Source organism: Phyllopteryx taeniolatus, chromosome 1 (assembly GCF_024500385.1).
Source record: "Phyllopteryx taeniolatus isolate TA_2022b chromosome 1, UOR_Ptae_1.2, whole genome shotgun sequence".
NCBI classification, from domain to species: domain Eukaryota; kingdom Metazoa; phylum Chordata; class Actinopteri; order Syngnathiformes; family Syngnathidae; genus Phyllopteryx; species Phyllopteryx taeniolatus.
Genome location: NC_084502.1, coordinates 17314411 through 17342298, shown reverse-complemented (window position 1 = coordinate 17342298; position 27888 = coordinate 17314411). Strand labels below are relative to the sequence as shown.

Here is a 27888-nt window from a genome sequence, read left to right as displayed (position 1 = left end):
AGTTTTCCTTTGGGCTGACTAGGGCTTCAGTTATGTGGTTCTCTGACTTGTCCAGTCGACACATAAAGCTAAACATCAGCTGTCTTAATAGCGCCTTACCTTGAACATAAACAATGTCTTCAGTGAAAGAGGAAAAATCTAATGGAAAACTGTGTGTGCACTGATTGCAGCAAAGACACCAAATGTACCCATTTTGGATGTTGCTGAATCTGAACAGTGGTGGTAATTAGCATGTGCAAAAGTGTTTTGACCGACTTTGATGGGTGAAAAATTTTCGTCATCATTGATCGACCTAGCAGGCGGCATCGAGGAGTCTGGGGGGCATCATTCAAGCCAGCACCGCCACTGAGTCTGAATGTGTTTTGTTTACGCCAGTATGATATGCACTTTGAACAGTAAAAGAGTCCTTTTGAACCGAGGAGACAACATCAGTGTTTGCCATTGAATCAAGTGTACTGCAAAGCAAAGAGGACACAAGTGGGGGCTGCAGCGTTTGAACCCCCGTAGATGGGTTCAGTGCACTTGTGCCAGCATTGAAACAATTTTTGTCTAATGTGCATGCAACTCATGGACTTGATGTAATGGAGCCTATCTGTAAGCCAGCAAAATCTATGATATAAGCATTTTCTGACCTGTAGGTTGCTCACACTGTCTGGCTATGGAACTGACTTAAAGCCCTTTGAGGTGCTGCTGACTGACTTTAAGCAGAGTCACATTAGAAATCATGTGAATCACAGGTCATGTGCCTTTAAAGGTTCCTTTTGGACAAAGGGGAGACACTGTCAGCAGAGAAGTGTTTTTTTGTTTTGTTTTACAGATTAAAAAACTAAAGTGATTTGGTTATTAAATCCCCGAAAGGAGCAAATAGAGCAATTGTGGAAGAGGGCCAGAGATGGGTAAAGTAGGTAAAAATTGAACTCGTTATAATACTTTGAAATAATACGACTCAAGTGAAAGTAAACATTTGTCCTCCAAATAATTATTTAAGTATGACTATTCAATGTAAAAATTATTCAACCCCACTGCGTGTTTGTTTTTGTTGGCATAATTTAGTAATAAATTACACCTGCTAAATATTGTGAAAAAAAGTTAAAATCTTGAACGACAAGACATAATTATTTTAAATAAAAAATTAAAAAGTAACAAAAGTTCAATGTTTCAGGATATCGCTTTTGATTATTATTATTATCCATCCATCCATTCGCTACCACGCTTATCCTATTTAGGGTCGAGGGGCAGGAGCGTATCCCGGCTGACTTTGGACAAAAGGCAGACTACACCTTGAACTGGTCGGCAGTCAGTTGCAGGGCACATTCAGACACAGAAAACCACTCACATTCACATTCACACCATCTCTATTATTATTATTATTATTGTTATTATTATTATTATTATTATTATTATTATTATTATTATTATTATTATTATTATTAATATTCATATTAATATTATTATTATTATTATTATTATTATTATTAAAAGTTCAATAGAAATTTGTCAAATGTTTTTTATTTTAAATCTCAATACATGTGAAAATTTCTTACTAAAAACATGTTTTAAGTTGAATGTTACATGATGTCACACATTTCATTTTATAAATAAAAAATGCATGTATCACACATGTTTTTTCTTTTTTTTTTTTTTCACAATTTTGAATAACACCAAGCTGATAGTTACCTGGTGGCACGGTGAGCGAATGGTTAGCACATCTGCCTCACAGTTCTGAGGACCCGGGTTCAAATCCGGCCTCGCTGGTGTGGAGTTTGCATGTTCTCCCCGTGCCTGCGTGGGTTTTCTCCGGGTACTCCGGTTTCCTCCAACATTCTAAAAACATGCATGGTTGGTTGATTGACGACTCTCAATTGCCCGTAGGTGTTAATGTGAGTGCGAATGGTTGTTTGTGTCCTGCGATTGGCAGGCGAGCAGTTCAGGGTGTACCCCGCCTCTCGCCCGTAGATAGCTGGGATAGGTTCCAGCACGCCCGCCACCCTAGTGATGATAAGCGGTACGGAAAATGAATCAATGAATGATAGATACCTTTTTTTTTTTTGCTTAATAGATAATCTGTGTCAGAAAAGTTCCAATACTGGTGACAAAAGATACAGTATCCCCATATTTCAGATCCAAACTACGTTTCCTTCTCTGCCACGTCCTTATACGCCCCTGGAAAGATTCTTTTGTGAACCTCCAAAGCTCCATCGTTACGGCCATCTTGATGTCGTCCAAGCATGGCGATGTTCTTCTCGGACAGGAACTCAAAGAGGCTCAGGGAATTGTGAGCAGGCATGTTGTCAAGGTGAAGCAGCCACGAATTGTCCTGCCGCAAATCTCGCCTTTTCTCGCACACTGAACGAAGTAAACGCCATAGGATGTCTTTATAGACATGGTGGTTGATCATCAGGCCCACATTGGAAAACTCATAGGTTGAAGTTTGGGTTTGAAATAGAGTAAACCACCGCTACCGCTTACTTTAAAAAAAGTTTTATTGCAGTTTTTACACAATTTTTTAAATACTTTTTGTACAATATTTTTGTTCTGCATTACTCTTGCCTCTCTCTCAATATAACTTGTATTAAAATGTATTTGTATTTTTTTAAATGTGCGTTTAAAGACCTTCATACAAATTCAAGTGCTGGAAATGCTATTTAAAAAAAACCATGCCTATAGTCTATTTAAGTAGGGTATATCGCAGATTTTAATTTATCGCGGTGGGTGGTGTCAGGAACCTAAACCCGCATGATGGATTACTTTATATCTATTATGACACCAGTTCTGGAAATCTTCTGACAGACCTCATACAGTATGTTTACCTATTGGTTTCATAAACACATGGTGAAGCAGGCCCCTCTCTTCCTTCTATTTTTATTTACGTGACCCTCAGTGGATTAAGTTTGGACATCCCTGGTCCATAGAGGAGTGAGTTGAATTAATGATGCGTGTCTGTTCTCTTTCCAGCAAGGCCTTGACAACTTGGCCTATGAGTATGGCAGCCAAAGCGACCTCTGCCCTCCAATTAAAGCCTCCGCAGAAACCTTTAAACTGCTGGGCCTGGCCCCAGAGCATCCGATCCACACCATCGTAGAAAACAGGATTTCCAGGCTGAGCGGAGTGCTGGCTGTCAGCTCAGCATCCTCAAGCCAGCTGACCAAGGTGGACTACTTGAGCTCTGTGATCACAGCTGCAGAGATCGCCCTGGAGCTGCGGAGGATCGGCTTCCATGTGGAATCAGGGGTGTGGATCAAGGTGGATGGCATGCATTGCCAGTCTTGCGTGCAGTCCATCGAGCAGCATGTCGGCACTCTGCGAGGGGTTACACATGTTCAGGTCTCACTCAAAGAGGGCGTAGCGCTGGTTGCATTTCAACCACTTCACATCGCTCGACAAGAGCTGAGAGACAAGATTGAAGATATGGGATTTGGGGCTACTTTACTGGCTGATGATCCGTCTGGCGCTATCAGCCACTGGCAGGGGGATACAACCCAAATTGTGATCGTTTGGATTGGAGGAATGACCTGTAACTCGTGTGTACAGTCTATAGAGGGGAGGATCTCTCAGATAATGGGGGTCCGCTCTGTAGAAGTATCACTAAAACATGAAAAGGGAACAATTACCTTTGACCCTGGCCTCACGGGGCCCGAGCAGCTCAGGGTAGCTATCGAGGACGTGGGCTTTGACGCATCACTCCGAGGTAGGTAAACTCCAAACCAAGTTTGTATAGAACCCAAAGGGAAGAGTATATTATATATACTTTAAATTCATCTAATTTGTTGACATTTTGACATTTGTAAACTTGAATATCTCCCACCCACTGCATACTACTGAATTAACTCCTTTTGCCCTCTATAGAGGACATTTAGAGCTTTTGATGACACCAAATTTGAAAGTGTGGGGCTTTGGTACATAACTCTGTCTCATTAGTTTAAAAAAAATGGTGATTAGATAATATTTTTTTCTCTGGTAGTCAGGAGGATTCAGCAATTAACTACAGTTTTCACTGCACCATGGGATTTTGGTTGACGTCACGTCACACAGAGAGTTATACTCTATTTTGCATGCAGCAGAACTGTGAAGCTGTGTGGCTCCCAGCATGCATTGTGCCATAAAATGTTGCCATAATAAAGACCTTAATTCTTAGTGTACATGAACGACAAGAATTAACGTAACATTGATCATGTATGTTTATGTTACGCATAGTTCATTGCGGTACCTAACAGTTAGCTATTAACTGTTAGTTACCACTTATCCAGGATTTACAGTGTAAATGAGTAGTAGAATAAGTAGGGTCTGCTATTCTACACTTTACAGTATACTTAATAAGCAGAGTTAAATGAGTAGTAAAATAAGTTTACTCATATAGATTTACAGTGTACTTAATAAGCTAAGTTAAATCAATGGCAATCAAGGCAACAGGTTACCTGAGTTTGGTAAAGTAAACTACTACTCATCCAGGTTTAGAGTGTACACATGACAAATGTCAGCCTTTAACCAAGGGGGGCGGGGGGATCAACCATACAGCATGGAAGCCAAAACCGGCCTGTTAAGGAGTTCAATTTGGCCCACAAGATGAATTTGAAAGTGAAAAAAAAAATACTGCTGTGACTCTGCAGTTATGTGGCGTGTTAATAGTACTGTCAATTAATTTATAATGCACACATGTAGATGATAAACTGAAATAAATGGTGTGTTTTTCATAAGAAACTTTGGGTTGTTTGTTAAAGTTTTGTAAAGGGATAGTTCAGTCAATATTAAGATTTTCCTAATGTACTTGTTTTGCCTTGCATTAAAACAAAGGTAAAAACACCAAGTCATTGTTATTTACATTAATTATGCGATAATTTTACCGGTACATGTCTGGCCCACTTGATATCAAATTAGGTTATATGTGGCCCCTAACGACAGTGACTTCAAACCCCCCCCCACCCCGCTTTACCTTTGCATTAATCTGGTGCAAATGTTGTGTCCTAATTCATTGGCTGCACCCTGAGGATACATCCAATCCAATTTATTGAGGAGATGCCTATGAGGCACCTACACATGACTCATGTGTTTCCACCCTTACTCTTATGCTTGCTGCCTACATATTAGTGACACTGTACTAACTATGCAGCCTCTAAAGCAGGGTTGTCCAGACTAGCGCTTGGGGGCTATTAGCGGCCCGCGGCATATATTAAAATGAACAATTGACAAGGCCCGTGACGTATGTCTGCATTGTATTACAGTAGTCTACTTATTTTCTACATTGGTTTGCAAGTCAGGAGGAGAAGAGAAGGAAAATACATTCGTTCTCATCTCTCACTTCTTTGTTTTCCACCAATCACACATCATTTGCTAAGACATGCCTCAGAATCACAATGTTTGCTCTACTTTGTGCTCTGTGTCAAAATCAGCTGACTACAGATTGCTTGTTTTGGTTCTGAATGTGGAGATGCAGTTCTGCTGTTGCTCAGTACAGGGGCGCATCTATTCTAGTGGGATACGGGGCTGCTGGCAACCAGCAAATGCTGATAAATTATTTTTGCTTCATCATCTTTCTTCTTTATAATTAAAACAATATATAATTGCTTTACATATATTTATCCACACTGATGGATTGGTTTCATTGTGTTAAATAAATTAAAGGGGAAGAACGTCAAAGTGGCCTTTGCATCGTTCAATTTTTCTGTATGCAGCCCTTGGACGGAAAAGTCTGGACACTCCTGCTTTAAAGGATGCAGTCCTCGAGAATCAAACAGGATGAAACTATGATAATAACTGAATGAACAACATTTGACTTTGATATTCTACTTTAAAAGGGGAGTACAAGATGGAATGTGTTGAATGTCACCCTTATGTTGGCCTCACGTCGGCTACCATAGAAACAAACCAGCCATGCACACTCGCCAGTGTGACATGAAGGGCTCTTCTGGGGGTCTTTCTTCTAGGATTAACGTCAGCAGCAAGTTTCCAAGAAGTGGAATTAACTACAGCGAGGGCAATCACAGTTTAAAATTTTGCACAGACGTGGAGATTTCCTTGGTTTCAAGTTTAATTTGGTATTCAAAGTAAGATAAAAGATGATTGATGTTGAACTTTTAGATGTGAAAACAAAGACATGTATTAAGCCTTGACTTGTGGCCATCTTTCTGCTTATCAGAACCAGTCCAGACTCAAGAAGCGGCCATTAACTGTGAAATGTCTGACCTGTCGGACTGGTCTTGTAAAAGAGACCTCAGCACCGGCACCGTTTGTCATTCCACTTCTGCAAGCCAGCGGCCCGGCACTAAAGAACAAAAGTGCTTCATCAGCGTCAAGGGGATGACCTGCGCCTCGTGTGTAGCCAACATCGAGAAGAACCTGCTAAAACACCAGGGTGAGTGGTGTAATGACAAGAGAAATAAAAATGGCAAACTTACCCAGTATGAAACAAATGTTCACTTTGGAAATCAAAATGGGAAACTCAAAACAAAATGACATTGTAAGGCACTCATGATATGACAGGTTTTTATTTGTATTACATTTTTATGAGTAAGTCTAAATTGAGTGAGGTTAAGGTGTGTGTTTGTGTTTCTGGGATGGATGAACAGGATTTTATCTTGACATGGTTTACCTGATCTACTGCACTAATCTGGCGATGACGTGTACAGATAATAAGGAGAACATAAAATGTGTTGTGGGGCTCTGTGGTAGAATTTGGTGGTGGATAGGAAGGCGCAGGTTGTAGGCTGGATTTTTTTTGTAAACAGTCATGTGCGATATTCTGGGCAATATGCTGTACGTACATTTGCAACGACTCAGTTTGTCAGGCCAATAAAAAATGGATAATTGCGAAATAAAATTGTTAATAAAACCAAAGCTACAGTCCAGTATATGCAGTACATATTGACTGAAGCCGATTGTTGAGACTGAGAATCGCAAAAAAAGCCTTTGTTGTGTTTTGTTTCTAAATGTTTGAAGTGCTGAAAATGTGCAGACTGAGAACAATTTAGTACTGAATTGTTGACACATGCTATAAAATTTAGTACTGAAATGTTGACACATGCTATGAAATGAAGGCAAAAGACTGTTGGAAATAAATTAATATATATCATTATTGTTATCAATATTATTATATATTTTCATTATATTATGTATATTATAATGAATATTAATGACAAGTAATTGATAGTTTAATTAAGTTGTTTATGTCGGTCAGTGCTTTCGATAGAGTTTAGGCCAGTCGAGGATTAGGTGAAGCGTTTAAAATTTTGTACATTTGTTTTTAATTTTTTAATTTTGTTTATACTTCTCAGCCAGCATAGAGTTAAGAGCATTTTTCAGCCTAATTTTTAATACTTTCACAAGCACGGCTAGTGACTTGACTTTTCACCTCCAGGGATCATCTCTGTTTTGGTGTCGCTGATGGCCGGAAAAGCGGAGGTCAAATATGACCCTGACTTGATAGATGCTTTTGCTGTGACTCACCTCATAGAGGACTTGGGTTTTGGTGCCAAGGTCATCGAGGACAACACAGTTACACACGGAAAACTGGATCTCACTGTGAGTTGATTTAAAACACCAACAACTAGAAGGACCCTCAGTAAAGTATGCCGGCTTTAATTTAGGTGAGCACCATACGTCTGAATATAATTAACATTCATATAGAGAAAATGTAGATATAGACAGACATAGATAGACATAATGTATATATGTAAAAAATATGTTGTAAAAGTTGGAGGAATATTCTTTCTTTTTTTCTAAAGTGACCTCAAATACATTGCACAGCTAATAATATTTTTAAAAGATTTTTGGGGAAACACTTATTGATAAAAAATCTTTTGAAAACGTCTTTTGGATTAAAAAAAAAAAGCTTTTGAAAATGAAAGTGTACTTAATGACGCTGGTAGTCGTTATTATGACAGCTGGGAAGCACTGATGAGTGAGCGACTGTCTATCTCAACGTGTGCCCTGTTATTGACTGGCGACCACTCTAGTGTGTGAATAAAATTACGTGAAAAGGGATGGATGTATCTATTTGACCTAAAACAAGAAATGTGTCTTTTTCTAAACTATTGCCAAAAATGTAACGGCTTTTCCTTCAGCCCATTTCAGCACCGTTTACAAAGTTGTAGTTTATATCCTTCACTTTACTTACAGATAACAGGAATGACGTGCACTTCCTGTACCCACAATATTGAGTCAAAGCTCAGCTCAACCAAAGGGATCGTTGGCGCCTCGGTGGCGTTGGGAACCAAAACAGCAAACATCCAGTTTGATCCAGATGTGCTGGGAGCTCGAGATATAATCAAAATAATTCAGGTGAAAAATGCGGAACCCTTTCGCCAACATCTTCTTGACCTCTATGTTGAGGTTGCTTTCTTTCTCTAGAGCCTTGGCTTCAATGCCCATCTGAAGAAATCAGGCTTCAAAAGCAATCTTGACCACAAAGAAGAGATTCGACAGCAAGTATCTGGTCCCAGCATTTTTATTAAGTTAAAGCTCATTTTAAATGCAAAAGTGTATATATATATAGGTTAATTGAAGACTCTAAATTGTCCGTAGGTATGAATGTGAGTGTGAATGGTTGTTTGTTTATATGTGCCCTGCGATTGGCTGGCAACCAGTTCAGGGTGTACTCCGCCTCCTGCTCGCAGCTAGCTGGGATAGGCTCCAGCATACCCGTGACCCTAGGGAGGATAAGGGGTGTAGAAAATGGATGGATGGATATACAGTATACATACTGTATGTGTGTGTGTGTGTGTGTGTGTGTGTGTGTGTGTGTGTGTTTGCTTTTGATGGGCGCAGATGGAAGACCTCTTTCCTGCTCAGCCTGGTGTTTGGCCTGCCTGTCATGGGCCTCATGATCTACATGATGGTGATGGACAGTCAGCACCAGGAGCATGGAGGCTCCATGTCGGAAGAGCAAAACCTGCTGCCTGGCCTCTCAGTCCTAAATCTGACCTTCTTCCTGCTTTGTACGCCTGTCCAGGTACTATTCTTACCTTTACCACTATGACGGTGATTCTCAAAGTGTGGTATGCATGACATTAATGGCACGCAGGCTCCCTCTATTCAAACTGTGATTAATGTGACAAGGGCTTGTACAGTACACACATTAAGTACTGTTCAGATGTATTTATCTTTTAAGTACAAACATTTGCATTTAATATTTTAGAAGTGTTCATTTTTAAATATTTTGGACACAATTTTTAACTTTTACATGCAATACATTTTAATGGCATCATGAAGTACAGTTTTTATTTGCCCATATTTAAGCATAGTGTTAATGTTCAAAGTGTTTATAATGTTACAGTTGCTTACAATATTAACAATGCTTTTCAGGAATAAAAAATCTGCCTTTTTGTAATGAACATTTAGGCCTACTATGCTACTGCATTTTGTTCATCATGGTGGTACTTGGACATTTTTTAAGGTGGTACTTGGCATAAAAAGTTTGAGAACCACTGGTCTACATTTTTGCGGGGATACTGACATCATTCTCCTGCCTTCTTTCCCACCAGGTCTTTGGAGGCCGGTACTTCTATATCCAGGCATATCGCGCTTTGAAACATGGCACAGCCAACATGGATGTCCTTATTGTGCTGGCCACCTCTATCGCTTACGTCTACTCTTGTGTGGTACTTATCGTGGCCATGGCAGAAGGAGCCAGTCAAAGCCCAGTCACATTTTTTGACACACCACCGATGCTCTTTGTGTTTATTGCACTGGGGCGATGGCTGGAGCACCTGGCCAAGGTAGGAAATACAATTATTATATGTGCAGTGGGGGGTGGGGGACCGGGCCCGACCGCCAATTGTGACAATCCACAAATAAGTGATGCACATTATAATTGGACTGAAAATATTAACATTATTTTTTAACCCCCCAAATTCTTGAATAAGCAGTGATATACTGCCAATAAGTGTTTTCAGGGTTGGTGGCTCCCCCATAAAAAAATTGTAAAATAATCTGTGAATAGGTGAATCCATGGGTGCCGAACCGCGAATATGCGGGCGTCAACTGTACTGTAATCCAACCAAAAGGCCTTTATAGGGCAAGCAAACATATTTTGGTCACCCCAGTCTAAATGGGGCGGCATGGTGTACGATTGGTTAGCACATCCATCGTACAGTTCCGAGGTTGGGGGTTTGAATCCAGGCTCCAAGTTTGTGTGTTGACCCCATGCTTAAGTGGATTTCCTCCAGATACTTTGGCTTCCTCTCACATTCCAAAAACATGCCTATTAGATTAACAGTTGATGTTGGGAGTCAATGTGGTTACCTATTAGCTGTGCATGAGCTGATAAAATGAAACAATCATCAGACAATGTGGAACCTTGTGACCATATAAAGATTATATCAAGTTATCTTAGGAAAAATAATATACATACTGTATTACAAAGTCATCTAGGCACAATCAAAAACAGTAAAGGATTTCACCGGTGTTGAAGACTAGACTACAGTACATTTCCTCTCTTTACCTGTAAAGCTCAATGTCACGAAATAGATCACCTTTTGTTGATATCTCTGTTCATAAAGCTCAAAATTCAAAATATGGTACTAAAATAATCAATCAGTTACCTTGAACATCCCTATGACACACTCGTTGTTTCTTCATAATTAGAGTAAAACCTCAGCAGCTTTGGCCAAGTTAATGTCACTGCAAGCCACCGATGCGACTGTGGTCACCATGGGACCTGACCACTCCATTATTAGGTGAGACTTAAAGTATGCAACAACAAAAAAATAAACAGAACTTGAATAAGTTATTTCACATTGCTTTCCCTCAGTGAGGAGCAGGTGCTGGTGGAGTTGGTGGAACGGGGCGACGTTTTGAAGGTGGCTCCAGGAGGGAAGTTTCCCGTAGATGGGAAAGTGATTGAAGGAAGCTCAATGGCAGATGAGTCTTTAATCACAGGTAATTCATTATTTAATACAGATAAATTTTTTAAAAATTATATAATCGGTGGAGTAGTGGTGATCACGTTTACCCCACAGTCAAGAGATCAAGCTGAGTCGCCATTGAATCATCTCTGTGTGGTGTTTGCTTTATTGGGTATTTTCGGTTCCATCACATATGCCTAAACCATTCTTCCTGATTAATTGAAAACTAAATTTCCCATAGGAGTGATTATGAGTATGAATGTTTGTTTGACTATGTATATGTGCCCTGCGATTTATTGGCGACCAGTCCAGGGTGTAGCCATTCATCAGTCAGCAGGAATATGCTTCAGTTACCTGTAACCGTAATGACCACAAGTGGTATTAGAGAATGGATGGATGGAGTCTTTAAGATTTTGCCCTCTGTCACAGGATAGAAAAATTGTACAATGCCCAGGAGAAAATTCAAACAGCCTCATCTACCCATTCACTTGTAACTTATTGACAAGTGACAAGTAAACGGCTTATTTAACAGCAGCAGCTCATTCAGAATGCTGCAGCTCGGGTTCTGACCAGAACAAAGAGGTCAGAACATATTACTCCAATTCTAAAGTGTTTACACTGGCTTCCAGTCAGCTTTAGAATACATTTTAAAGTTCTGCTACTAGTCTGTAAATCACTAAACGGTTTAGGTCCTGAATACATGAAAGAAATGCTCATGGAATATATACCCAGTAGGGCTCTGAGATCGACAGACTCAGGTCAAATAATAGAGCACAGAGTCCAAAGCAAACATGGTGAAGCAGTATTTAGCTATTATGCTGCACACAAAGTTACCAACAGAAGTGACGTCAGCCCCAAGTGTGCATGTTTTTAAGTCCAGGTTAAAAACTTTTGGTTTTTTCTCCTGGTTTTTAGAGCATTTCCACTTTTAGATGATATTTCTTACACTGTGCGCTGTTTTAATTGTGCTTTTGTTTTGTTTTCTCTTTGTTTTAAATGTTTATTAGCTGTTTTTTTCTTTGTTTTTAATGCTTTTAATCATGTAAAGCACATTGAGTTACCTTGTGTATGAAATGTGCTGTATACTGTAAATACATTTGCTTTGCTTTGCTATTGAGAGTTTGTCTAAATTTTTAAAAAATGTGTTTCCTTCACACCTACATTAGGTGAGCCGATGCCTGTCAGTAAGAGGGTGGGCAGCCCGGTGATTGCTGGCTCCATCAACGCTCATGGTGCTCTTCTTGTGGAGGCCACCCACGTCGGTGCAGACACCACGCTGTCACAAATAGTCAAACTTGTGGAGGAAGCCCAAACATCCAAGGTTTGTCAACATGCATTATTGAGTGTTTCTTACTCATGAGTGTGATGGTAATTGTTCCCAAAGATGTGAGTCTGATGAAAGAACTGAGAAACCCATCACAGTTTTTTATTTATTTATTTTTTTAAACAAATTTTATACTTGCAAGAAAATTTGTCAGAGTGTAAGGGAGTCTAAAGAGTGACTGATACCGAGAGGCAGACAAACACTGTTCTTGCAGGAGAAGGAGAAGGTAGGGGGCACTTTGCTCACACAGACAGTAACTAATTGCACAGCCAATGGCCTGCAACCAGTAGCCATAGTAAACTGCAGGTGTGTATCTGGCTCCAAATGTCTTGTTTTAGTGCAGCTCATTCACCATTGCTCTTTGATTTCCACAGGCTCCCATCCAGCAGTTTGCTGACCGACTCAGCGGATATTTTGTTCCCTTCATCATTGTGGTCTCTCTGCTAACTCTGATGGCGTGGCTGTCCGTAGGATTTGTCAACTTTGACATTGTGAGAGAGAACTTCCCGGTAGGTGTGCCACGCCTCATATTAACGTGCAGTGGTGGGAAGGGAAGTATAAAATGCAATGAAGACTTTTCAGGTATCTGTTCTTTACTTGAGTATTATTTTTTTCATGATTTTGCTCCCTATATTTGAAGTATCTGAACTTTCTACTCCTTACTTTGTCAAAATGGGCTGGTTACTTTTTTTCAACCTCTGTGGCTACAGACAAGACATAAAAAAGATGTAAATAGGAACACAGAAAGTCATGCATGGCTGAGATCTTAATTGATTGAGATCTTGGGGTCTTGTAAGGTGGAGGGGAAAAAAAACACACTGCAGCGACATGGAGGAACGTGAACCAGGGAGCATTAACGGCAGTGACGCAATTGTTTCAGAAAAGCAATATATTCCCTGTCCATGGCCTTAATTTTGAAAATTATTTGGTGTTGTCTGCTACAAGAAGGATTTTTAGTAAATGTGTTATGTCTTGTGTTCAAGAGTTCTCTAAATAATATGAAAAAAACTAACCCTAAAAAAAGAGTACTGTACTGTACATGCTACTTTCTTCACAGGGTTATAACGCCAAAATATCCAAGGCAGAAGTCATCATCCGGTTTGCCTTTCAGGCATCCATCACTGTTCTTTCTATTGCATGCCCTTGTTCTCTGGGGCTGGCGACCCCGACAGCAGTCATGGTGGGCACCGGGGTGGGAGCAAAGAGTGGGATCCTCATCAAAGGAGGCGAGCCACTGGAGATGGCCCACAAGGCAAAGCACAGCTGCCCTAAACTGCACTCAGTCCATGTGTCACAAGAGGATCAGGATGCTAACATGACTCTCACTCTTCCTTCAGATTAATGTGGTGATGTTTGATAAAACGGGTACCATCACTAATGGAGTGCCCCAGGTGACGCGAGTGTTGGTGCTATGGGAGATGGCACGCATGCCTCTGAGAAAGATCCTGGCAGTTGTGGGAACAGCAGAGGCCAGCAGTGAGCACCCACTGGGCATTGCAGTTGCCAAACACTGCAAAGGAGTGAGTTTGTGTTCTTTGCCTTAGTTTTCTCAAGTCAAGTCAATTTTATTTATAAAGCGCCAATTCACAACAGAAGTTATCTCAAGGCACGTCATACATTAAGAAGGTCAAGAACGGCACTTGTCATAGATGAAAGAAAACCCACGGAACCCCACTTGAACAAGCACTTGGCAACAGAAGCAAGGAAAGACCCCCTCAAAGAAGGAAACCTCAAACAGAACCCAGGCTCTGTCAAGTGACCGTCTGTCTTGGCCCGTTTGGTTTTGATGGAAAGAGTATAGAGTGAGAAAACAGGATAGAAGGGTTGCGTGGGACAACGAATATGGCCACAACAGCCATATCAACAATAGTAATAGTCCCAGGATGACAGTAACAATGGCAATACTGGTGCACCACCAACACCACCATCCCTGACCTCACCACCGCCGATAACAATTAGGTAAACGTGGAGGTGCAATGGCGCGGCACACCTCCAGACGCATTGAGCACCAACCACAAGAGAGAGAGAGAAAGCCAAAGAATAGCAGGTTAGTAACATACTAGATGGATTGTGTTGAGACAACAACACACCTAACTATAGGTGTATCCATAGCAATAGCTGTGATGTTAAACTGAGATTAATTAGATGGATAAAGAGAAGAGAGGCGTAAGGAAACTCAGTGGATCAAGTTGGATCCCTTGGCAGTCTAGTCCGAAGGCAGCATAAAACTAAGAGCTGAGCCAGGACATGCCTAAGTCATCTCTGACTGTGCTTTATCAAAAAGGTTAGGAAGATGGTTCCACATGAGAGAATTCTGGTAGCTAAAGGCACCACCTTCCATACTACTTAATTGATGGTCGTTGTTCACATATACAGGAGCTGGGCTCGGATGTGCTGGGTTACTGCCAAGACTTCCAAGCAGTGCCTGGCTGCGGGATCAGCTGCCGGGTTTCTAATGTGGACCACCTGCTGCCACAGCAGAGTGAAGAGCGGTTCCTGTTGCCTGGGGCATCCACAGATGAGAACAGCCTGGTTGAGGCCGCAGAGATTCCGAATGCAGGTGTGTTATCTTGCAGGTTCAATGGGTCAGTGACCTCACAACAGCTGTTTTTTTTTTTTTTTTTAATTTAATTTGATGTTGAAGTTTTAATACCTCAGAACTTCATGTTTGCTTACTTTGAATATCATCCATTTTCTTACCACAGATCCAGGTGAGGGTTTATGTTACTCTGTCCTGATTGGGAATAGAGAATGGATGAGGAGGAATGCCCACCATGTTGGAGCAGACGTGGATGCCGCCATGTCAAGCCATGAGGAAAAGGGGCAGACGTCTATTCTGGTGGCCATAGATGGTGAACAAAAGAAGAACACGGTTCTAGTTATTATGACAAGGTGCACTCCTTCATAGTTTTCTCTATGCAGGTGTACTGTGCGCCATGATTGCCATTGCAGACACAGTAAAGGCTGAGTCAGCCTTGGCCGTGCACACACTTAGAAGCATGGGCATCCAGGTGGTCATGATAACGGGGGACAACAAACGCACAGCTAAAGCCATAGCTGCACAGGTGAATGAATGTACTTCAAGGAGTCTGGAAAGTACTGAGCATTTAACACCCAGATCCTTTTACGTTAAGGTGGGTTTGTCCTCCATAGGTAGGAATCAGGAAGGTGTTTGCGGAGGTGCTACCCTCACACAAGGTGGCCAAAGTGCAGGAGCTCCAGGAACAAGGCTTGCGTGTGGCCATGGTCGGAGACGGCGTCAACGATTCGCCCGCCCTTGCCCGCGCTGATGTCGGCATCGCCATCGGTACAGGCACTGACGTGGCCATTGAAGCAGCAGATATAGTTCTCATCAGAGTGGGTGCCGTCCGTCCTTTTTGCAGTATGTTCAGATGTCATGATGTCCGTTACTAGCATGACCTGTCTGTGTTTGTTCTTCAGAATGACCTTCTGGATGTAGTGGCCAGTATCGAGCTGTCCAGGAAGACCGTACAGAGGATATGGATCAACTTTTTCTTTGCCGTTATCTACAACCTTGTCGGAATACCCATTGCTGCAGGTCAGCACTTACTTGTATGCTATGACATAAAGGATCAAGGACAAACCACAAATTACCCTTCAGTTGTACCTTGACTTACGTTGAATTTATCCCTCCCCAGTCACCAATGCATGCACCGTTTATTCTGATAATGCGATGTAAACTTAGATGAGCAGTGTTTGTGTCTGGGATCAACGGGTGGGAGAAAGGTTGGATGAATCGCGGGCCGGCAATGAGAGAGAAGGCTTGCAAGTTATTCGGTGACGAAGGCACTGGGTTGGTGGCGGGAGGTTGTTGTCGACTCTGGTTAGGAGTTGTCAGCTTTTTTTTGTTTTTTTTTTTGCTCGCTTTGGATTTGCACAGTGAGTTTCTATCGGTGTGTGAACGTTTCTTTCCGTCGCGCCAGAGCAACAGTGGTAAATGGGGTGTGTCGACCTCAAGTCGAGTTGCGCCGCTGAGAGCAGGAGGCTTGGGGAGAAGGAACAAAGACAGAGTGAGGGGAGGTTCCCCTAACTTCTTTAGGATGTCTCTCATCCATCCCACCTGTGGGGGTCGTACCCTGGCGTTTGATGGAAAGCCCTTTCTTTCTCTTTCTCGAGTCGATTAAAAAAATAATTTCTAAGCTGCGGATCTCCGCCCATGAATAGATGGATAAGCCGTTAAAGGTGAGGAAATCGTGCTGCAATGGCAAGAAGTAGTGAAGATGGTTAAGTTTGGTCAAAGTGAAGTGATAACAAATGTATTAAGTAAAAAGTCCCATGCCATTTTTTTCATTGTCTTTGATGTCCTTTCATCAGGTTTGGAGGATAATTTGGGTTGAAAATGTCCCTTTTCAAGCTATTCTAGAAAATGAGACAGCCAGATTTCTCATTAATATTCCATATGTAAATACATTTTTGCTCTGATTGGATTTTGGTATTAATTTAAATATGGAAAACACATTTGCTCTGATTGTTCCTTGGCGATATCACAGCATCTTGTGGCGGCCAAGCGATCATACTGATGTCACTTTTGGATGCCTCAGTGTGGGGTCTATCATTGGGAAGCAGAATTCATCAAGCATTGGATTGTTAGCCAGTAATAGAAGCAAACTGAATGGGGACATCTGTGAAAATAAAAAGAGGGGGATATTTTTAGATTATGCTCGCCATTCGCTCCCAGTCACTAGAATTGAACCTGTGCGTAAGGTTTTGGCGACAATGAACGCAAGCGTCGCTATGTCATCCACAGTTACATTATAAATTCTAAATTAAGTATTGTTATAAAACACAACATAAATACTTTCTAGAATGTACAATATTTGTATGGCGTGGCAGCTGAGACTCGCTTGTTTAAAACCCGCAGATGCCGTGTTGCCGTTTAGCTGAGTTGAATTGGTGGGTACCAAAGTGGACAGATACTTGAATAATCAGTAACTGTTCTACATCACAAACACACAGAAATCTGATCTGCTCATTTTACAAGTCTTATGCAATTTATTGTCTTTTGCAATCAATCGACAAACCGTATAGATGTCAAGCCATGTCACACACTCATTTTGACCTACAGTGTGTTAGGCATAAAACAGTTGCAAAGATTACATTTTGATTGCATGGAACCTTTAAGTGAAATTGGTTTATTTCTGTACATTCTAGATTATAAAGTTTATTACGGTATGATTTTATAGATTAGAATACTGTAAAGTGCTTTTTTATTTTTAAAAAATCAATGCGGAAAGTTGATTTGAGATACCAGCAATTTGAGTGACAAGTATGGTCACGGAATGAATTAAATTCCTAAGTCAAGGTACCATTGTTTGTATCCTGGAAACTGTGCCTACTCAGCCCTCTCATCTGCCCACTGTAGGCATGTTCATGCCTGTTGGCCTGGTGCTCCAACCCTGGATGGGCTCAGCTGCAATGGCCACCTCATCCCTTTCTGTGGTGCTGTCATCTTTGCTGCTCAGATTGTGAGTCTTGGTCCACTATTACTTTGCGTGTGTGTGTGTCTGTGTTATTTCCCGCGTGGACTATGTGTGTTCTCTTCATCCCCGCCTCTTGCCCAAAGTCAACTGGGATAGGCTCCAGCTCACTGACGAATCTAATGAGGGTAAGCGGTATAAGGTGGAGGGATGGATGGATGGATGCATGGATGGATGCACGATCCAGATGATGTGTTTGGCAGCAATTTAGATATAAAGCCATATTTTGTAAAGTTTAGCTTCTGTCACCAAATTCAGATTTTGTATCAGCACCATGGTCATGGATGCTACATGAAATTTGAAATCAACCTTATGTTTTACGTTATGTTTTTTTATGTTTTTATTTGTATGGGAAAATAGAGCACCCGGATGCATTGAGAAAATGTGCAAACGCCTCACAGAAATTTCGCAGTCAGATTTTACAATGGAAATGGAATGCACACCGATAATGGAAGTAAACAATACAGTGCTTAACAAAAAAATTCTAGAAAACATAAATATTTTGGAAATCTTTCAAAACAGGAACAGGGATTAGGAATTTCACCTTTTTATACACAAATTTGAAGCGACTCACTGATTTTATCTGAGAATTCATAAATTAATGAAGCCTAACATTCAACCACTAAAATAACATTTTCAGTTAAGCAATGCAATTAAATAAGCTGCATTTTTGGTGTAAAGTAGTCCTTTTAAAAATGAATGGATAACAATAGTAATTATAATTTAGAAATATAATTTTGGTTAAAGAGTTTATAGTGGGCGGCACGGTGGGCGACTGGTTAGAGCGTCAGCCTCACAGTTCTGAGGACCCGGGTTCAATCCCCGGCCCCGCCTGTGTGGACTTTGCATGTTCTCCCCGTGCCTGCGTGGGTTTTCTCCAGGCACTCCGGTTTCCTCCCACATCCCAAAAACATGCATTCATTGGAGACCCTAAATTGCCCGTAGGCATGACTGTGAGTGTGAATGGTTGTTTGTTTCTATTTGCCCTGCGATTGACTGGCAACCAGTTCAGGGTGTACCCCGCCTCCTGCCCGATGACAGCTGGGATAGGCTCCAGCACGCCCGCGACCCTAGTGAGGAGAAGCGGTTCAGAAAATGGATCCATCCATCCATTGCCAGTCAATCGCAGGGCACATATAAACATATATATATATATATATACACTCACGTTAAAACTATCTATATGGACTGACACTAGAATATTATTAAAATCTTTTCAAACATCAACCCTCTCCGGGCCCATCTAATGCTTTTAATTTAATTGTAACTGTTATTTTACAACTGGGCACAGCGCGACAAGAATAGCCAATCAGAGACCGTAGAGGCAGGAGGCGTAGTAGATAGTCTGTCAATCATTTGCACCTTTTTTTTTTTTTTTTTTTTTTTTTTTTGAGGACCTTCGTGATCACGAGCCTCGCAGGGGGTCACGAGGTCAGATTATTTCACTCCGGTTAGCAACAAAAGTCGAAAAGAAGGAATTGGACAGCTCTCGCTCAAGAGAAATCAATTGTAAGTTTATATAACGGTTGGGTCTTACGCCCGGATGGCTGTATGCCTGGGCTTGGAAATTACCACTGCGGCCGACGTGACGTAACCATTCTCATCAGGTCATCAGGTAAGTAGATCACCTCTCTTATAGTATTAATTGAGTGTACATTCCAGAAAATACAACATCAAACCGTTAACATCTCGTGTTTGGCGCAGGGTTGGGGAGTGAGTGATGCTACATTCAAAACTTGCTAGCAGTTTGGAAACTTGCATACTGTATGTACCTTTACAGTAATTTAAGGCAACTGTGGCATAAACTTTACATGGTGGTGATCTAATAAATTAGTTAAGGACTGTATAAAGATTTGTTCCCCACCTGGGTTTGTTATTTGTTTTTACAAATTATTGACCTGTTTCTTGCAGATACAAAAAAACCTCAGTGGAGCTATATGAGGCAAGAGCAAGAGGCCTGATGCGCAGCCTCCAGTCCTCACAGATCAGCATGTATCCAAGACTAGAAGGCCACCAGCGCAGTACAGCTCCTTCCATTGGACCCTGGGAAGAGCACAGCACCAACGGCACACCCGTTTTATAGTATTTCTTGATATTTTTCTAAATAAATACTTTCAAAGTAATGTTGTGTTGTGTGATACATCAATGAAAGCAGGCACGTGCGGAAGAGAAGAACAGTGGAGCATGTTAATGTCTGACTCACATTCAAAAGAATGTTGGTTCAAATCTCAAGTCTTTTTAAATTTCCCCTGTGCTTTCATGGGTTTTCAGCAGGTATTGCAGCTTCCTCTGACATGAACTAAAAAGATAAGCAGTAGAAAAATAGACAAATTGAGAAGAGAAGGAAATACATCCATTTCATGCATCACGGATGCAATTTGTATGAGTACCGCAATTTTCAGTTGCTCATAAATATTTGGGCAATTGACTATTTCAAATCCACTGCCTTCTCTATACCGCTTATTCTATGCAGGGTCACGGGGCACTGAAGCCTATCCCATCTTACTTCGGGCAAAAAGCAGACTACACCCTGAACTGGTCGCCAGTCAGTCGCAGGGCACATACTGTATAGAGACAGACAACCATTATGACTCCCATTCACACTGTCACTGAGTGGGAACTGAATCCACGCTGCCTGCAACAAAGTCAGGCAAATGTACCACTACACCATCAGGGAGTATTTCGAATCCATTGTGGTGTATAAAGCTAAAAGCGTCTGGTTCTGACTGCTTCCTAATGTATACCGGTTGATAACTAAATATGGAAGACTTGAACACCTATTAGAAGTATTCGTCATATGTACACTAATGGGAAACATACTGGTGATAATTAATTAAGGCTGACTGATCTAACAACATCAAATTTCGTCAACCCCCAAGTGCTTTAATTTAAAAAAAAAAGTCATGTGTGTAGATGTTTGGGTATATTGTAGGCTATATAAATATGACAGTTACTGTATATCATCAGTGGAAGAGAATATCAATAAAACTAATGTTGTGGAGGCTGGCACAGGGAGGTGACAACTAATGAATTATGCTTGTGATGTCCTTATTTCTCTTATTTAGAAATGTAGCTTGCTTGAAGACGGACCTATTTGTAAATGAGTAAATCAATTCACAAAATGACATGACGCCTTACTGACTGAAACTGATGAACATGTCAATAAGTGAATACAGAGTATAGCACAATGTGTTCAGTCCCCTTGCTTTTTAAAAAATCAATACAGTCTATCAAGTCTATCTATCAGTATATAATATAAACAATCACTTTTCAGGAAACCCAAGAAAGTGCCATGGTTGTTTAGCCATTAACATTGAATCATAAAGAGAGCAAGCCATTTTCGACACCAGATCATGGTCAATAATTTGTAAAAAACCAAAACAAACCCAGGTGGGGCACTAACCAATAGTCTCAATATGTGAAAAAATGTTAACTGAAAAAAAAACATTTTGAGCAAAAAAAAAAAAACAAGCGTGCGGAAGGTCTTCTCCTAAAATGAAGTTTTACTAAATTCGAACATAATTATTCTCATTATAAATATATTTTTAAACTAATCAATCCAAGACTAATCCTCTGCAGCAGCCTTTCCCATCATTCCAATCCCAGAATAACATAAGGGCAGTCTGGTGACCATCACGAGGCACAAAGACCATCCCGTCTACCGTGTCCTCTGATCGACATTGAGATGTTGCCATCATGTATTTATTTTGTTTTCTTACAGGCAGACACATTTGTCAAGCCTGTGCTCTCTGTGCCTTTGACTTTGAGGAGCCCACAAGGTCTTTTTAGCATAAAAATATCAAAGCCAAAGACATTTAAGTCATTGATGACTGAGTCAGGCGCAACTCTTAACACACTTGATTATATATCTGTTGACAAGTATACATATATAAGGGCACACTGTCCTTTGCTCTTGAATGAATCTTCCCTTTTTTCTATGTTGTGTCAGGTGAAAAAAGTCAGAGACCAGTGCCAGTTTCCCTAAATATTTGCACACAGGAATCACTGCTTGAAGCTGAGTAAAGCCCTGCATGAATTTTTTTTGGCTACTCTCCAAGCAGGATGGTTTCACCAGGGAACAGCGGAAGACTAGATTAAGAGTACTTAGCTGCATTCAGGGGTTTAAACCTCTCGCTCTGGAGTGAAAGACAGAGCTGTGATACAGTCGTTTTTAACTTCTGTTTCACATAATTGTGTGAGCCAGATCTTTGGTTGCTGTATGGTGGCCAATTTAAAAAGCTGCATCACCTTCTGATAAATGACCTCACCAGCCAGTGACTGCGTGCTGAGAACGTTTGCTGCCTCTCTGGTTGGGACCATGTTGCTCTCTTGCGCGAATCTACTGGATAAATACAAAAATCAGGCTTACAAAATTACAAAAAATATATAAAATCTTTACTCTGTTTTATTGAAAACCCAATCATGGTGCTGTATGTTGGGACACACACAGAGATCCAAATGTTAATTCAGAGGCTGCATCATACATATAAAAGGTACACTGGCTCGGTTTCATTTATTGATGTTGTTTTTCACTGAGCCTCATCCCTCTCTCATACAAAACATGTGCTTCATATCTTAAGTATTCATGCTGGATTGAGCAATTCAATGCCAACCTGTAGCCCTATCAGTCTGTATTTAATCCATTCTTTATTGTTTGGCCCCATTAGTGTGTAGATGTACTGGAGTCTATCCTAGCTGGGCGAGCGGCGGGGTACACTCTGGTTTGGTCTCCACGCAACGCAGCACACATTTAGACAACCATTCACATTCACAATCAAACCAATGAGCAATTTAAAGTAAAATAGTTCATTTTACTTCCTAAATTTTCTGCTGGGTACGGAAAGTATTCAGCCCCCCTTACATTTTTCTCTCTTTGTTATATTGCAGCCATTTGTTAAAATCATTTCAGTTCTTTTTTTTTCCTCATTAATGTACACACAGCACCCCATATTCACAGAAATAAAACAGAGTTGTTGAATTTTTTGCAAATTTATTAAAAAAGAAAAACTGAAATATCACACAGCCATAAGTATTCAGACCCTTTGCTGTCACACTCATATATTTAACTCGGGTGCTGTCCATTTCTTCTGATCATCCTTCAGATGGTTCTACACTTTCATTGGAGTCAAGCTGTGTTTGATTATGCTCATTGGACTTGATAAGGAAAGCCAAAGAATGAATGTAATTTCAATTAACAACCTTAGTACGACTAAGACTTCAGTCGGAGGTAGTTTGAGGACAGCAAGGTCAGCAAAATACATTCAATAAAACGTAACCCCTGATAGACAAATAAGAGCACAAATGGAAAAAAAAAAGCATCTCCAACCAGCTGTAACAAGATACTAAATGAAGCCTGGCGCAAAGTCCGCTCAGATTTATGGATTTAATTTGTTGGTGTAATTAAACTAATTTGGAGTTGTAAAATGATTTCTTGCCTCAAGTGTAGCAGAAGACAAGTGTGATCATTATTTGGTGCATGATGCAGTTTTCATCTGCAGCAAAATAAAATAATAATAATAATAATGCCTGTGTGGAGTTTGCATGTTCTCCACGTGCCTGCGTGGGTTTTCTCCGGGCACTCCGGTTTCCTCCCACATCCCAAAAATATGCATTAATTGGAGATTCTAAATTGCCCGTAGGTGTGACTGTGAGTGCGAATGGTTGTTTGTTTCTATGTGCCCTGCGATTGGCTGGCAACCAGTTCAGGGTGTACCCCGCCTCCTGCCCGATGACAGCTGGGATAGGCTCCAGCATGCCCGCGACCCTAGTGAGGAGAAGCGGCTCAGAAAATGGATGGATGGATGGATGGAGATTCTAAATTGCCCGTAGGCGTGACTGTGAGCGCGAATGGTTGTTTGTTTCTATGTGCCCTGCGATTGGCTGGCAACCAGTTCAGGGTGTACCCCGCCTCCTGCCCGATGATAGCTGGGATAGGCTCCAGCACGCCCGCGACCCTAGTGAGGAGAAGCGGCTCATAAAATGGATGGATAGATTATTACTATTATTATTATTATATATATACACATATAGGCGGCACGGTGGGCGACTGGTTAGAGCGTCAGCCTCACAGTTCTGAGGACCCGGGTTCAATCCCCGGCCCCGCCTGTGTGGAATTTGCATGTTCTCCCCGTGCCTGCGTGGGTTTTCTCCGGGCACTCCGGTTTCCTCCCACATCCCAAAAACATGCATTAATTGGAGACTCTAAATTGCCCGCAGGCATGACTGTGAGTGCGAATGGTTGTTTGTTTGTTTGTGCCCTGCGATTGGCTGGCAACCAGTTCAGGGTGTACCCCTCCTCCTGCCCGATGACAGCTGGGATAGGCTCCAGCACCCCCGCGACCCTAGTGAGGAGAAGTGGCTCAGAAAATGGATGGATGGATATACATATATAATAGTTAATAGCTGTAAAATGGAAAAGACACTGTCTTTTGTCTATTTCACAAAAACTGTACATTAACTAATGGATGTAGTGAAGTCTTTCCCTTATAATTGGTTGAAACATTCTCGGCACTAGGGGCTAAAATATTTCGCCTATTACAAAATATATCAACTATTTAAAGACACTAAACAGCTACATGTAATATGCACTGTATTCCATTAATGTCTATAATAACAAGGTATGAAGGCAGCAGTTGGCCCTCCAGACACTGTCTACTTCACAAAAAAGTCCTAAAAAAAAAAACACAACTCCAAACCAAGAAAGTCAAACACATATGCCTGTCATTTCGTTAAAACAGTCACAGTAACAAATTAATTACAGGGTGATTTAATTGATATTCTTGGAAGAGAATTAAATACAGAGCCTTCTACATGTTAGCACTTTGCCCTTCTGGCCACATATTCGAGCTGGGTTTTTTTTGAAGACAGAGAGTAATTGTTGTTCTTTTTTGTTGCTCCTTATTGCACGTGACTTGTGCACCAATGTATCTTCGAGCAGGGTTTTATCGTTAACCCTCAAACATATTCCCTGCTTGACATTCATCTATATGCATCAATGCACACTCATCTGTAGTCACTGGTGCATCCTTTCTAAAAGACACTGCTGGCTGTATCGTAGTCCTTGCTGATATGGGAGCTGCTTGGCAGGGACTTGAGGTACTCCATGTGCCTCCTCGCCTCCTCCTGGTTGTGCCGTATGTAGTAGATGATGTAAGCGGTCACCATGGAGAACCAGCAGAACATGGCCACAAACATGGCCACATCCGTCGTCTTCTGGTGGAAGTTGCAAAAGTTGATTCCCGAGTCCAGGACTTGGATGACCGGTTGCCCTACGTATTCGTCCTGCACAGACGTATAGCAGCTCACCTCATTGATGGTCTCAGGGTCGAGTCTCAGCTCCCTCAGCACTTCCTGCAAAGAGCACTCGCAGTTCCAGGGATTGTTAGACAGGCGAACACGAGCTTGTAGTTTAGTGAAGGTTTCCTTGGGCAGGCTGCTGAGGTGGTTGTTAGAAAGGTCCAAGGTCCTCAAGCCCTCGGAAATTCCTTGAAAGGCGCCGACCTCCAAGCTTTCAATGAGGTTGTGGGAAAGGTCGAGCTCCCTGATTCGGTAGAGGTCCGTGAAGGCCTCCTTGGGGACGTGTGTGATCTGGTTGGATGAGAGCAAGAGAACCACAGTGTCCTTGGGAAGATTTGAGGGGATGTTCTCCAAGTTACGTGACGTGCACTGCACCACAGCGCCATTCCTTTCAGTGCAATGGCATCTTGTTGGGCATGCATGTGCAATGGTGATCATGGTCAGTAGAAGACACAGAGCACCCAGGAAGTAACGACAAGAGCAAGAGGAAGATTTCATGGATGACCTCTGAGCGGCCCCCATTAGTCTGGAAGTTTCATTCTCGGGCCCATTTTCAACCTTCACCTGCTCAATTGTCATCTGCCTCCTGATAAGCCCTAATCTCGTACGCAATGCATCTCGAAGTTTGCATAGCTGGGAGATGAGATGTCAGAGTGGAGCCCCGTCGACGTTCTCTGCCAAAGAAGCTACTGAGGAGTCACCAGTGACTGGAGGAAAAAGAGATCAAGTAGCAACAGAAAGTTGTTTAATTACAACACCAACTCCCCTGTACACACTTAATACTGCTTAGAGCGCAAGACAGTAAAGTTCAAGATAACCATAAAAACTGCATATTTGCTCAGTGCAGTACTCTTCAAATAACTCAAATGCAAAGTTGGACTTTGAATTTATATGATTAACAATACGAAAGTATTGAAGGTCAAAATCCATAATTTCGTCATCCATCAGCAAGAAGACGATAATGTGCATTGATGACCTGTTTCTGATAACCTTTCTACATTGTTTGTAACAGTGGAATATTGCACACACACACACAAAAGTATGTGCCACAGAAAAATGATTAAAGGAGATGCATCATTTTACAAATCTCTGAAAGATTGTTTGCCCAAAGGTATACAAATGTCTACCTCAATAGTTCAAGAATATTTCTTCTAGCGTTATTTTCATGTTTTTACATCAGCCTGGACAAAAATCATCCACTGTGGAACAAAAAGGTGAAGTAAAATGAGGAGTCAATACCTGGCTGTAACCTCCTCTTGGTCCGGTCCTAATCAGTGCATGGAAAGCAGTTTAAGACATCGGAGAATCAATTACGATATAGAAAAATCATCTCCATCCAACGTCCTTAGTTTTTTATCCCAAATTGCAGAAAGCAGCTGCAGCCGTCAAGATGCAAGTGCACAGTGAGAGTTTGCTGGCTGCTGTCCGTGCAGCTTTGAGGCAGTGTGTGTGCGTGTGCATGTGTGTGTGTGTGTGTGTGTACGTGGGTGTGCGTGCGTGTGTGCGTGTGCTCGTGTGTGCGCGCGCGTGTGTGTGTGTGTGTGTGAGTGAGTGACAGTGATTACATCTATACTGGACACTTTATTACAAGTTGTTTGTAGCAATGTATACATTCCAGCTGTAATTTGTGTACTATAGTGTTTCATGTAGAAAATGTAATTGTGAAAAATATGGACCTTACCAACTTTCCAATGTAGATTTCATGTGCATTTATTCATGTAACTATATGATTAATGTAGCACATTTAAATACCATGTATATCATTTTGATTTTACCTCCCCTTTGCACATAGAAATATGTTTATTCCTTGCGGCTATCAGTCAATGTAAAAGGAGCCATTGCACATTATGCAGCTCATGGTGGCAAACTCATTTTCGTCACGGGCCACATTATCGATATGGTTTCCCTCAAAGGGCCGTTATGACTGGGACATCATATAAATGTAGAATCATCTCATCATATTGTTACATATACACAACAAATTGGTGGGTAACAAGTTTCTGGTTGTTAACCTTTTCCTTTCATTTTGCGGCGGTAGAGGACCTTAATACGCTGACTGTCACGCCCATGCTCGCGAAAGATTTTTTGAAGGTAGTCCAACACCAGTGTTGTAACCACTTGAATGCAACCCAAGCATCTGTATGATTAAATGGCAGCTGTGTGCAGAGTTCATCACTGGCAAAGAAAAAATGATTGATTGTATTGACGACTGGAGCATTTTAGCGTGTATGAGTTTGCTTTATCCTTCAGTCTTCTTGACAGTAGCCCAACTGTCAACGTGCAAGAATCAATGTTGCAAAGATCCCAATAGCAGTTTTGTCTTTCTGCTGGATAATCAGTCTTGTAGAGTCACTTGAAAGGCGGCAAGCAGCTTGGAAGTTGCCAAGGTATTTGTTTAACATCCTTACTCATCTTGTCAGATTCCTGGCAAAATTCCTGCCCGCTCGCCCATTGTAGCGCAAGTGCTAATGCATTCCTGGAGTAGCTTAACGTGTCACGCTACGTTTAATCAATGTTAAATGGCTAACTGCTTAAAGAAAAAGAAAAACCATGTGAATTTTGAGGAAAAAAACGTCCAGAAAAAAGCATTTTGTCTCCTCTGCTCACACTGCACACTTTATTAGTGGTATTGTGGAGTGGCTCTCAGTGCCCTTTAAAATGTATTGACCACACAAGTGCTGTCAGAGTGGTTGCCCACTGGATGGGATGACATGATGCCATTTGTGCACTTAGTGAGGAGCTGATAAACCACAATGTGCGGCTTTCACCCTTTGCATATTTAACTGACTCAAAGTATGGATCCAGTCAGATCTTTTTTTAACTGGATTCCTGACAAGACAAGCTACTTGATCAGACCATGAAAGTCTTTTAGTTCATCCTATAATGTGATGAAATAAGAGTTTTGAGGAGCAAATACTTATTTTTAGCGGAC

The 27888-nt window shown here is 41.4% G+C and overlaps 2 protein-coding genes across 7 annotated transcripts in view; one reads left to right on the top strand and one right to left on the bottom strand.

Moving 5' to 3' along the window:
* Positions 1 to 19783, top strand: part of atp7b (ATPase copper transporting beta) — a 21611-nt gene extending 1828 nt beyond the window's left edge. The window contains exons 3-23 of one of the 6 annotated variants that reach the window (XM_061776738.1): positions 2122 to 2296; positions 2956 to 3688; positions 6134 to 6349; positions 7352 to 7515; positions 8113 to 8274; positions 8344 to 8417; positions 8761 to 8944; positions 9477 to 9710; positions 10579 to 10670; positions 10745 to 10872; positions 12005 to 12159; positions 12537 to 12671; positions 13220 to 13414; positions 13500 to 13682; positions 14539 to 14722; positions 14868 to 15014; positions 15085 to 15227; positions 15316 to 15519; positions 15604 to 15721; positions 17546 to 17648; positions 19572 to 19783. In XM_061776738.1, the coding sequence (XP_061632722.1) occupies positions 2122 to 2296; positions 2956 to 3688; positions 6134 to 6349; positions 7352 to 7515; positions 8113 to 8274; positions 8344 to 8417; positions 8761 to 8944; positions 9477 to 9710; positions 10579 to 10670; positions 10745 to 10872; positions 12005 to 12159; positions 12537 to 12671; positions 13220 to 13414; positions 13500 to 13682; positions 14539 to 14722; positions 14868 to 15014; positions 15085 to 15227; positions 15316 to 15519; positions 15604 to 15721; positions 17546 to 17648; positions 19572 to 19743 (3901 nt within the window). In that variant the 3' untranslated portion in view covers positions 19744 to 19783. Of the gene's footprint in view, positions 1 to 2121; positions 2297 to 2955; positions 3689 to 6133; positions 6350 to 7351; positions 7516 to 8112; positions 8275 to 8343; positions 8418 to 8760; positions 8945 to 9476; positions 9711 to 10578; positions 10671 to 10744; positions 10873 to 12004; positions 12160 to 12536; positions 12672 to 13219; positions 13415 to 13499; positions 13683 to 14538; positions 14723 to 14867; positions 15015 to 15084; positions 15228 to 15296; positions 15520 to 15603; positions 15723 to 17545; positions 17649 to 19571 lie in introns of those variants that run through there. The other 5 variants (XM_061776746.1, XM_061776756.1, XR_009789018.1 and 2 more) reach the window with 5 other exon arrangements.
* Positions 19784 to 22196: 2413 nt separating this feature from the next.
* LOC133479603 (leucine-rich repeat-containing protein 3-like) lies at positions 22197 to 26340 on the bottom strand. Its single transcript, XM_061776803.1, has 2 exons — positions 26196 to 26340; positions 22197 to 25663 (listed from the first exon to the last, which is right to left on the bottom strand). The coding sequence occupies exon 2, from the start codon at positions 25533 to 25535 to the stop codon at positions 24690 to 24692; it is 846 nt and encodes a 281-aa protein (XP_061632787.1). The 5' UTR covers positions 25536 to 25663; positions 26196 to 26340; the 3' UTR covers positions 22197 to 24689.
* Between the last annotated feature and the right edge of the window lie 1548 nt (positions 26341 to 27888).